Genomic DNA, 12575 nt, shown 5'->3' with positions numbered 1-12575 from the left:
GCTCTTGAGAAACAATCAGAAGATTAAAAAATCTGATGTGATTAAAAAACCGATGCAATTCATTAACTGGTACAGCATGCAGAAGCAGTTACAAGCCATCCAGTTTTTCCTAAAAGTAAATAATGAAGACAATGGCTGAAGAGTGGCCAGCATCTGACTCATCTGGCATTGAAAAATACCTTTTTTTTTCTTTTTTTTTCTGAGATATCATTCAGAATCTGTAAATATCAAACCTTAAGGGTCTGGAACAATTAAATATGCAATTCCAGATCTCATACTGTGAACAGAAGCAGAATTTGCCACCTCCAGTTATAGCAAGTATCTCTTAAGTGTTTTTGGATTATCAAATTTTTGGCATCAGTAACGTCTTTTCCTAAAACAGACCTGTGGACAGAAAGACAGGTGGCAGTTCAGAATTCCAAAGAATTATTTCAGACGGTAGGGAAAGCAACATTTAGTCTCTGAATAAAAAAGGTTTTCTTGTGTATAGATTAATGCTGAAGGTACATTAGATGAATCATTTGGCTTGTAAGTGAGCCTAGTACCAGTATCTAATTACTATATAAAAGACTTTGAGTCTACTTCATTATAATTGTGAATTTAGATCATCCTGGAAATACAGATAGCATTTTTATATTACCTTTTTGGTGGTTTTTATATAAATACAGTAACATCATTTTATGCCTTTACATATGGTTGTAACACAACTGAAAAATCTTTACAACACTTCTCTTACAATGACATGCAGCGCCTGCATATCTTTTGAGATTTCACAGAATATAAATGAGAACTGCTGTTAAAAAGAATTCCTGACATTTGTTCACCTATAATATTTCCTTTACCTGTTTCTAATGAGGTGGTTTCTTTCCTTGTCCTCTGATCAGTGATAGAAATATCATTGTAATTACTGCCTCTTGGTGAGGAGCTGATCACCAATTCTCAACATAAATATAAAAGATTCTGCTCAAAACTGTTGACACTGGAAGCTCACATGAGATATTAAGAACAGGCAATGGAAGGGGTTTTTGCCCCCACATAGTGCTCTCAGTAGCAGCCAATTCTGCAAGCAAAGCCAAGCTATGTCAAGCAAAACTATCATGATTTTATGTCCCCCACCTCAACCTGGGAAGCTCACTCCTTATATTTGTGCAGGGCTTATTAAATGAAAACTCCAACCATTGGATTAGTAGTTCCTATAAATCAGGCAGACCAGGTTTGTTTCATGGTAGTTCTAGAGATTAAACAGTAATAAGGATTTCTTTTCAATAAAATAAATATATATGTCTTTGAATTAACATAGGGAGCAGAACTGCACTTCCTGGAATGAGTAAAATTGCAATGAAATCTAAAAACTCTTCCTATGAAATGCAAAATCATCTCTCATAACTCCTCACATATATAAAGGGCTAAACTCATCTGACTAAATATAGAACTCTAATGCTCCTTGAGTCTTCTAGAAGGCATCCAAGACATCTACAAAAGAACCAAGAGATAGCTACCATATCTGACAAGATGAGGGAGACCTACACATTTTTGAAGGTTTGACAGAGGCCACAAGATACTTCACAGCACCTCAGATAATGACAAACACCTACATTTAGTCAATGAATCATGGCCAGAATATGTTCTTTATAAATAGACTTCTGCAAGATGCTATTGTACATCATCATTTCAAACCACTCATTATCTGCTAGTAGTTCATCTGCTTTCTAACAATAAATAGCTCTGATTTGAGAAGAGTGGGATGTCTAAGGCCATTTGGTATAAATGTTCGTCCTTTTCTAATTGAGATGTATTCATCTCAGTTTTGAGATCACATGAATTATGTGCTTTCTGTTTAGATTACTTCTGTGTTGCCAGTGTACTGTAACATCTGCTAAATAACAGGAGCCCTGTGTGTATAGCTTAGACCCTCCAGGATAAAGTATTATTAGAATCCATTAGTATTGCCAATCCTCTGGGCCGTGTAACATTTCCTTTTATGCCATTTGTAAACCAACAACTTTAATTATAAATCAGGCCGTGTATCCTAAATTAGTTGCATCCTAATGACTATATGCAGTTCTTAGTGCAGAGGGAAGTGATAGAAATTTATATACTTTCAATATCTAAGCATTTACAGTTCTCAGATACTTCCCAAGCAGTCAGTGTACCAAACCTTTGTTTACCTTTTCCAAACACTACACCTGGTCTAATCTCATGGTAGGCTCTGTCCTGGCACCTCCTTTTCAATTATTTCCTGCCTCTTCAAACATAGTATTTCTCAGTTGTCATTCAATAGCTATCAGAATGATTCCAAATTTATTCCTCTTTAACAACAGAGTAGCATAGAAGCATGGAATATTCTGAGTTGGAAGGGACCCACAAGGATCATCAAAATCCAACTCCTAGCCCTGCACAGGACACACCCAAGAATCACAGTGCCTGAGAACATTGTCCAAGCACTCCTTGAGTTCTGTCAGGTTGGCACTGTCACCACTTCCCAAGTGCTCAGCAGTGGAGCAATTAAAGACTATAAAAATAAAAACTGAATAGCCTTCACCTCAGTGAATCTCTCAGCCACCCTCTGGGTGAAGAATCTTTTTCTAACATCCATCCTAAACCTACTCTCACACAGCTTCATGCCATTGCCTCATGTAAAAGCTAAGATCTTCTTAGTTTCGTAAAGGAAACACAGATCTTTAACTTTGACAAATGTACAGAGAACAAATGACTTTTATGGAATTATGCCCTTTGTACTAAATGAAGGATCAGCTCTGCAAGATATATTTAGGCATGAAGTGATTTGCCCTATATAAAGCAGCCTGCAGCACATGTTCTCTTTGGTAGTGACAAGCAAATGTCACCCAGAGCAGGAACTCTGTAAAACCTTACACTAACAATGGATTCCACCTCCTCCTTGGTGTTTTGGGGAGGCTCAATCCAGAAATGTGATTTATCTCCCTGACAGGACAGGGCTCTGGGCCAGGATTCCATACAAGTTATCACTAGGGTATTAGGGAATCCCTAGGGAATTGCAACTGCGCCATATCATCCTCCAAACAGAAGATGCCCAGAGAGATAGACAAGCAAATTCCTCACACCGCTCTCCAAAGCAAAATCAAAAGAAAGAGCATTACTATCCCGTAAGTTACAAATGCCTAACAGGAAAAAATTCTTGCAATACACTTGAATCCACATGCAGAGCTGACTTAGCCATTGATATGTGCTGTGCATTTTTTAAGGAAAACGAAGTCATTGTAGTAAAATTTTAGGAGCTGAATTTTTATGACATGAAAAAAAAAAAAAATCTGTTGTATAAATTATTTGCTCTAATTAAAAAAGATGGAGGAGATTTTTTTTTCCGTACCTCAAGCAATGGAAAGTCAGGTAGGTGAAATTACTTCTCCAGGACTTTCTGCTGAAACAATGATCTGATACAAGTGCATTTGTAATTTCAGACTGTGTACCAAGTGTTATTTATACAGTGTATCTAACACACTGCTGCACTATACACAATTTAGCTACTGCAGTCTAAAATACACAAATAGGCTTTCAAAGACAACACTTCTTCCATGTCGTTAGAGACTGGGTATGAATAACTACTGCTACTTTGCAGATTTTACACAAGAGCTCTTTTTACATGACTTTATGAATTTAGGTTACTTTGCATTAGTTTCACTATCAAAGTGAGGACAGATTACAGAGTTCCTCAGCAATATGCAAAGAGGCTCCAAAGGAAACGGATGCTATTTAAAAGAAAGGTAACTGCCTTAGCAAATATTCCTTCCTTTTTCTTCCCTGTGAAGGACTGAAGAGTGAAAAATAGTTCACATTCACAAAGGCTACATTAGAGTGAAAAATAGTTCACATTCACAAAGGCTACATTAATTGTTTGCAGTGTGTGAAAAGAGTGGTTGGAGGAGGTCAGGTGAAGGCTGTACAATTTTTATCTGACTCCTGTATTTTGGATGTGAGAAATATCACTGAGAGAGGTTCAAAAAGGAAAATCGGGCTTTTTCTCCACTGCTTTGTAAACCTCAGTAGCACAGACCCTCTTTGAATATCTACCAAAAAAATAAACAGGAGATAGGTCATGAAGGCTTTATGTCCTGGAATAAATTCCTTACAATAGCACTTACAAAACAACAAAAAAAGTTTTGATCTGTGATTTCTTGTTGCCCAGGTTTTAATTTGCAGCTACATGAAGGTCTTCTGCTTTATTCTGGCAGCATTTAAGTAAAAATGCACACTCTAATCTTACTTGAAATCAAATTATTTTAAATCATGAGGACAAAAGCAGTCCCAAACGAGATTTGCTGTCATTGCTCAAAATGCTGAATGTACAAAGGGTATGAAAATGTCTTTACTTCAAGAAGGTTGAAATCTGAATAGCACTGACATATGGTTTAAAGGATTAAAAAAATCCTGTTATCTCCATTATACAGATGGGAAATTGAGGCATAGAAAGAATAAAAGGTCAAATAAGAAATCTCTTCAGATACAAGTTTTCTCTTTAACATACCTCAGTATAAGTTTATAGTCACCTAAGAAAGAAATGCGGTAGTAATCCACATAACATACTTCATCATGGATATCTTTCTCTTATCATTATTTCTAAAATAAGTTCAAACCAACACTGTCATCTCTTCTGAACACAGTTTAGTGGTGGACTTGGCAGTGCTGCATTAACAATTGGACTTGATCTTAAAGTTCTTTTTCAACCTAAAGGATTCTCTGTTTCTATATGCTTATGAAGGACAGTGTAAAAGCACCAATTAATGAAAGCAGAGTCCATCAGGAAGCCATCTGGACTATTTTTGAAAGGACTGAACATTAAATTAAGTACTCTGGCATCAGAAGCTGTCATCACAAAGGAAAACGATGTGACTGATCTGGTACCATACAGAGTTTACAGCATGTAAACATGATGGACATGGGTTCCTTTAGTTACAGTGGTTTAAAGCAGGGAGACTTCTATTGATGTCTAAACTTGTAGCAGACCAACTCAGCAAGGAGACAAGGAGAATCAGGTTCTTGCACTGCAGGATGATGGTGGCACACTTTAGTGCTGACTTGACAAGAGGAAAATTGCAGTATTCATACATGGTAAATCACATGCATCGAGCTGAGTGAACAGCTTGTAGTCAGCACTTCCCTGTGAGCAGCGTAAGCACCAGGACCATGGTGTGAAGCATCTGCTCACAGTCTTCCAGGCTTACCAAAGATCTCAGCATTTGCAATCTTTTGATGAATAAGGAATGCCAAATGACTATTTTAGAGGTGGTTAGAAGATGGAAAGAGGTGAGTCATGTTGGCAGTATCTAAGGTCAGAGAGCAGGAAGATGCTTCCAAACACCTTTAAGGAAACATTTTCCTCCAGCCCTGGACAGCAAGTGCCTCCTACTGCTCATATAAATAAACTAAGAGCCAGATTGGGTTCAACAGTTTCTCTAGCCCTCATCACAGTCAGATCCATGCTCACCTCCTGTCTCAGCAATGCCAGTTGCTCTAGGTACACACCCCAGTGGTTACATCTCTCTTTCACAAAGGCAGCTCTTACCGGTCCTTATTCAACAAGAAAAATAACTGCATATGTGAGAATTAATTACACAGGTTCCATTACTTATTTACCTGTTGTGATAGGAGCTACAATTAAAATGACCTAGGTTTACTCCTCATTCCCTTATGTTCTTATCTCAGATAGGGAGAAGCATTGCTTTTAAATTTTTTAGTGTTTTGCTCATACTGAAGGGAGTTTTATTGCTAAGAACTCATTCTTTAAGAGCTGAACTTGTCCAAGAAAACGTCTCTGCAACCTAATTTTCAACAAAGCCCATTTTAATAGTTCCCCAAGACAGTAATGCTTAGATGTTATCCCTATACTTTGGTCCCAAAAGTCCAATCTGGCCCTAATAAACATGTATTATGAGGATACCACTGAAGAACCAGGTTGCACATTACTCAGCCATGCTGAGGTACTAGGACCAACATATTTCTTTAAAAGCACTATGAAGGTAAAAAATTATTCATAACCGTTTCTTAGAACACATACTTTGTGTCACGGTGAAAGATGGACTGAATGTCTAGTCTGGCATTTTGTAATATTAATATGCACCTGATAACATGAAAAGTCTCTGCTTTGCATGAGTCCTGCCTTATCACTCATAGCATTTGTTTCAGAGAGCTAGCGTGCAAATATTTTAAAATTAAAAAAAAAAGGTAACTAACACTGGACACATTTAGAATTTAATTTCTTCTCAATTCTCTCCATGACCACACGTGCAAAATACAAAATATCATCTCCTTCTAGCAGTAGTTAAAGGCACATAGAATATCCCTGACAGCACCTAGCATTTTACAGAATAAGGCACTGGATAGCAAAAAAAAAAAAAAAAAAAGGCATTTTAAACGTCAGTGAAACACAGACATCTCTAAACCAGATCTTGTTTGCTGTTTCACAGAACACACCAAGTCTGTTTAACAGTTTACAGTAGAAAAGACAGATACACAATGCATATCCTCCAAAAGTATTTTAAGTCAGCAGGATGCAATGGTAAAGACCAAAACACGAGCAGACTATCACCTCACAAAATTCCCCTGACATGGAAGTTAAAACTTATCTTCAATTATCACATACAGTCAGATTTCAGTGTTGTGCTTCTTGCCGAAGAAAATCTAAGTTTCCAGAATGTTTCACGTCTCAGGTACACCCTGCTGCTGTTTCTCAGGCCCTTTATCCACCAGGCCCACAGACAAAAGTGTCTGTTGTTCTGCAGAACCCCTATAAAAACACTAGAGATAATTCCAAGGCCTGCAGAGAAGCAAGTCCAATTGCCAAAAGCCTTTGAAACTTCTCAAATCACTGGGTATTGCACAATACACGTTCACCGCCTCCTCTGACAATTAAATCTGGATTGTCTTAGGGGCTAAAAATGTATGTAGAAAAGGAAACAAATGTAGTAACAGTGCACTGGTATGTTGCTGCCTATATCCTAAATTTCTGTGGGTGAAGCAAAAATTTCTGGCTTCATTGTTGGCATTAGGATGGTCAGTAAACTTTCCTTCCAACTAAAGGAAACAAATTCCCTTGAAAAAACACATACCAAGTACATTCGCTGTACACTGGAGAATTCCTGAGACATCTTCAGTTTCCTCATTGCCCGAGCAGTCTGTATAGGAGCATCTGTTTGCTATATTGTGAAAATTCTTCTCTGCATCTCTGTAACTACAGGAAAAAAAAGAGTTATAACAACTCCTTATACAAATGCAAAGTCAACAAATGTCTTTCAGAAGTGGTGGCAAAGGATTAAGACCTCCCAACGATGGGCAATTTCAAGATTCAGCTGGGCAGAGTGCTGAGCCATCTTGCCTAGACCATGCTTCTGCCAAGAAAGGTTGGACTAGATGAGCTTTGGGGTCCCTTTCCAACCTGATATTCTACGACAGAAAAAGATGGGCTATTCTCTTTTTATATGAAACATTGGAGTTCATTAAGCAGTCACCGTCTGACGGGACTGTAGGACTGAACAGCAGTTTGCCATTTACATCCAGATTATGTATTGCTATTCCAAAGCGTCTCTAAAAATCGGAGAGAAAAAATTAAAAATTAAATTTAAAAGCTTATCATGCAAAGCTGTGAAATGGAAAGCACAAAGCAAAACACTACCACGCACCTTTTGCTACCTCACATTAACACTTACCCAATAACTTGATGCTCAAAATACTGCAGTGTCTTTTGAAGAGTCTGTCGAATGGTCTGAGGCTACGGAAGAATAATTTTTAAAATTGTGAGATTAGGGAATTGTAGCACAGTTCAATTAACAGATCTATTAACACACTATTTTTCTCCAGTTTTACTCCTCTTTATCTTCTACCAGCCATATGCCCATTGCAACAACAGTTATGAAATATTATTATTCATTCCTTGTATCTTACTTTACCATTGAAACAGGAAGAATTTTACAGTGCATCATAATTAATACTGCTTATAAGGCTAGTTGCACATAACAAAGGAGCCACTTCACTCTCAAAAACAGCTCTCAAAAACTATCACCCACCAACTATCTCACTAATTTAAAATAATTAATTTGAAATAGTCTGCAAGAAAATGCCATTATTTTGTGATGAAAGTATCACCAGGAAAAGGCATTGAGTTTTTAAACTCTATATAGTCCCTAGAGCATTTTCTAATAAAGAATATTATGAAGATGCAATTTATTTTGGCTTATTTTCCTGACAAGCTATAACTCTTCATTCATCTTTCAGATTACCAAGAAAATTAAGTTCATCAAAAGAAAATCATGACACGCTTCAAGCATTTCTATGCTATTTCATTTTAATAGGTGTTCAGCAAACTACATATGTGCATAATTGTCTTTATTTGCATTATTACCACTACTAGAGTGTTCACAAAAGTACTTATGTATATAAATGTTTATTTTCTTACTATTACTGCTGCTGAGGCTATCATTATTTTGAATGAATTCATGAGAGATATTTGGGCAAATAAAGGACATGTGATATCCATGTAATTGTCTCTTTTGAATTTTCCAAGGCACTTAGGGCAAAATTTTATTCCTCCAAAATTATTGATTTGTATCAAATCTGAGGTTCTTCACCTGTCTATTTTGACCTGCTGCCAGAAGTCAGAGATACATAAATGAGATTTATAAGCTTTTCTTCTGTATCAAAAGCATACATGGACATTTTGATCACACTCACAACAACACACACTGAAATTTTAGAGATGTTTGGTCTTTGTCTGTCTTTTCGAATAGACATCTAATTGTTTTAGAAAGTAATAATCAAAATGCCCCTAATTAGAGCAAATGCATTCTAAAACAACAATTACCTTTGAAAGTCTCAAATTTTGCGTACCAACCTACAGATTCAGCAGTTCAAGAGCTGAGCTTTCTACCTTGCTCAAGCTCTTGCTCATGAGTTCACAGAGGGAGTCATCTGTCCTGATAACAGCAGGAAGAGAAAACTATATACCAGGCTACACTAGGTTTGTATGACTGCAAAAAAAATTATTTTCTAATATCAAACTGCAAGAAAGCATCTACACTTTTGAATTAAAAAAATATATTATATTGTAAAAATTTAAAATTGAAATGCATGCACTCAACAAGAGCATAAGAGGGCTTATAGGAAAGATGGGGAAAACTTTTAGCAGGGCCTGTTGCAGTAGGACAAGGGCAATGGTTTAAAACTAGAAGAGGATAGAATTAGACTAGATATAAGAAATAAGATTTTTACAGCAAGGGTGGTGAAAAACTGGAACAGGTTGTCCAGAGAAGTGTTAGGTGACCCATTCCTGGAAACATTCAAGGTCAAGTTGGATGGGGCTCTGGGCAACCCAATTTAGCTGAAGATGCCCTTGCTCATTCCAGAGATGATGGACCAGAGGACCTTTAAAGGTCTCTTCCAACCCAAACTATTCTATGATCCTATGAACAAAAAATAAGCTCAACATAGATGCAAACCTTGAAAGAGGTTTTTCTTGTTAACTCTGTATCATATAATCCCTTTACTTCTCTGTGGGAGCTAAGTCACCTGTGCCAAAAGGCTTTAAAAGTTGCATGTTCTCTTGTAAAACACAATGGAAGCACCATATGAATGAAACCATCATTTATCAAAAAATCATCTCCTTCTCAGTGGTACAGCAGGTGTTGAAGTCCTTAGGTCTAATGGGCTACAAATATATATAATGGCATGTTCTCACAGAGCCTCAGAAGATTTCCTGTGCTCAGCAGGCAGAAAAATCCACCCTTTACATACAGAAGAGATGTATTTTCTCACACCAGCAACAAAGCAAAGCAGAATAGCTTTAAGCAAAGAAGTGAGTGCTGCCATTTCCCATCACCACACAGCATTTCAGTCAGCCCCACTCCCTACACACAGAACATCAGTACTCCACTGGCAACTCCTCTGACATGAAATAGGGAATAATAGAAATGTTTGATTGTTAAATTACATCTCCATTCTGGTTGTCCCAAAGTGCTTTTACAGCAAGCATGTGGAATGCAGCAATGCTTGGTATCACGGCAGAAGAAAAACAGCTTTTTGTCTTTTCAAGAAAGTTTCTCAGTTTAGAACACCTGAGCAATTGTCCACAGATTGTCTTTGTCCTTCTCATGTCTGGCACACATACTGCACTCCTTAACCAGGGAAAAATCATCTTGAATGGGAGATAAAAAAAAATCCCATGTTAACTTTCTCTTCTGAAAGCTAAATCAGTCACCTAGATGTTATCAGACATTTCTAAATAACCCCATGAACCCACAACCCTTTTCACTGGCAAATTCTATCAAATCTCAGAAATTAAGTACAGGCAAAAATAGGATTTACTGTTAAAACATGGGTTATAAACAGAGCTCGATATAATGTGCTCAGAGCCAGAAGGAAAACTGATCCAGGGAGTCACAAAGTCTTTCTTCATCTCTGACAAGAATTATTATGGCATGTTGCTGCGCATCGTTAAATAGCCGCCATGCTCACCTTCTCAGTTTGCTGTATTTCATCACTGGTGAATGTCATTTTGCTACAGATATAATTCTGTAACCAGGGCCATGTCTAAACAAAACAGTGAGAAGAGATATGACACCTGTTTACAGCTTCCCACAAGGGCAGTTTGGTGCACTGCTTCTTCCACTACTGATAATGCATTGCCCATGAGACAGAGAAAGAGCAAGAAAACATTCCCACCTCTCTTCTGTATCCAGCAACAAGACTGGATGGAGGCAAAATAGCTAAACCTTCTCCTAGCAGCATGGCACATGTGACGTCTCCCAGAAGCAGAGTTCTACCACCCAAGGAGGTAAAAGACAGCCTTTAACCACACACCTCCTCCACTGTAATGCCCTGTAGGTACTCAGTGCCACTTACTTACTGAAGAGATTGTAAAGCTTCATGCCTATTTAAAATTAAAGGATTTCATGCAAATGTAAGCCAGTGACTATTATCTAAACAATTAAATGTCAACAATTTCTTTTGATTATGATGGTTGACTAATATTTGTATGCATCACAAATAGTCCTATCAGTTCATGTGCCTAAGGACAAATCCAACAAATTATTGTTATTCCTAACTGTAAATTAATCCAAGGATTGTCATACCAGATCACATCCAAGCTCCATATGGGATGATGATCTATAAGGTATAAGGGAACACTGGAGATACTCAGACTAATCTCTTGCATGGCAGAGAATAGAGGACTTCCCTAAAATAACTATGAATTCAGACATCAGGCCATGGTTAACCCTAATGTGTCAGAATAATTTGTAAAAAATGACTGATCAATGAGTCATATAGCTTGGAAAGCTGGAGGTCTGGAGTTCTTGTAGACCAACATCCTACTCAAAGTAATTTGAGTTACAACTGGTTGCTCAGGTCATTCTTCAGACAAGTTTTGAGTGTCTCCAAGGATGACAGTCTCACAACCTGTCTGAGAAACTTGTGCCAGCATCTGAACAGCCTCATGAGATCTTATTTCCTTCCATAATTCTGATTTTCAACTCCCATCTTTCAGCTTTTTAGCCTCTCATCCTTCTTCCACTCTGTAACCTCATGGAAAGCCTGGCTCCATATCCCCTACACACCCTGCTCAGTTGAGCTGTAGACTACATCTTTCTGCTCACCTTTTTCTTCAGAGAATGAACCCTCTTCCTTAATAAGCATCATTTAAAGCCCCCTTTACAAGGTCGTGCAACCAATTAGAAATTACCTCAGCTCACTTTGTCAGGTTCCTGCTCAGCAGTCCTTGCTCCTCAGAGCATACCCCATGTCTATGGAGATCACAGCCCTGCCAGCAACACCACCAACACAGCTACAGACTGTCTACTAGATGTGCCTCTAGGATTGAGGAGACCCCAGCTGGGCACTTGCACCCAAAGCCATGTGGTCACTTCTGACATGTTCAAGGCCTCCTCTGGCTGCATCACTGGTGCCCACATGGATGAGCAGCAGTGGTCATAGTCCAGGAGACAAAACAAGCTTTGGCAGCCTCTTTGCAATGCTGATGTGCGAGCTCTTGGCAAGCAGCAAACCCTCTGTGTCAGCACGGCAGGCTGGCACATGAGGCCTTCTGTCTCCTCAGGAGAGAGCTTCTGATACCTACCACCCTCCTCTTCTGGAAGCTTCTAAGGGTTGAGGCTCTTCTGGATCTGCTACCCCATCCAAAGGGAGGGAGCTCATCTCTCCCACCTCTTCACAGGGCATTTTACCTTCTATGTACCTGATGAAGCACAGGTGTAACAGGGGCTTAGTTATGCTGCCAGCAGTAACCAACCTCCAGCCTCCCTCATCTTGAAAGTTTCCACCCTTGACTCTCAAAGCTTATCTCTATTTTTCTCTCCTTCCTTTCCACATGGAGCTCAGGTTCTTGGCTCTGCAGGGCCTCTGGAAAGACCTGTCCATCCTCCCTAATGTGTACAGCCTGCTCACAATACAACAGCTCTTCCCCCTGGCACCTCACTGCTCTCTGAGCAGAGCACCCAGCTTTGGGCACCACCAGGCAGCAATCGCAGTGGCACCCCTGCCACGACAGCCACTGTCGCTCCCCCAGCCACCACAGTTTACAAGATTCACTCCCA

The 12575-nt window shown here is 38.7% G+C and overlaps 1 protein-coding gene across 1 annotated transcript in view; it reads right to left on the bottom strand.

The window, feature by feature from the left end:
- Positions 1 to 12575, bottom strand: part of GUCY1A2 (guanylate cyclase 1 soluble subunit alpha 2) — a gene marked incomplete at its 5' end in the record, with an annotated part of 135701 nt that overhangs the window by 113604 nt on the left and 9522 nt on the right. Inside the window, 2 exons of the mRNA XM_083855792.1 lie at positions 7086 to 7207; positions 7683 to 7744. Coding sequence (XP_083711918.1) covers positions 7086 to 7207; positions 7683 to 7744 — 184 coding nt within the window. The remainder of the gene's footprint in view (positions 1 to 7085; positions 7208 to 7682; positions 7745 to 12575) is intronic.

This window comes from Zosterops lateralis, assembly GCF_965231275.1.
Source record: "Zosterops lateralis genome assembly, chromosome: 2".
In the NCBI taxonomy this organism is placed as follows: Eukaryota; Metazoa; Chordata; class Aves; order Passeriformes; family Zosteropidae; genus Zosterops; species Zosterops lateralis.
This window is presented reverse-complemented; position numbering and strand designations above follow the sequence as displayed.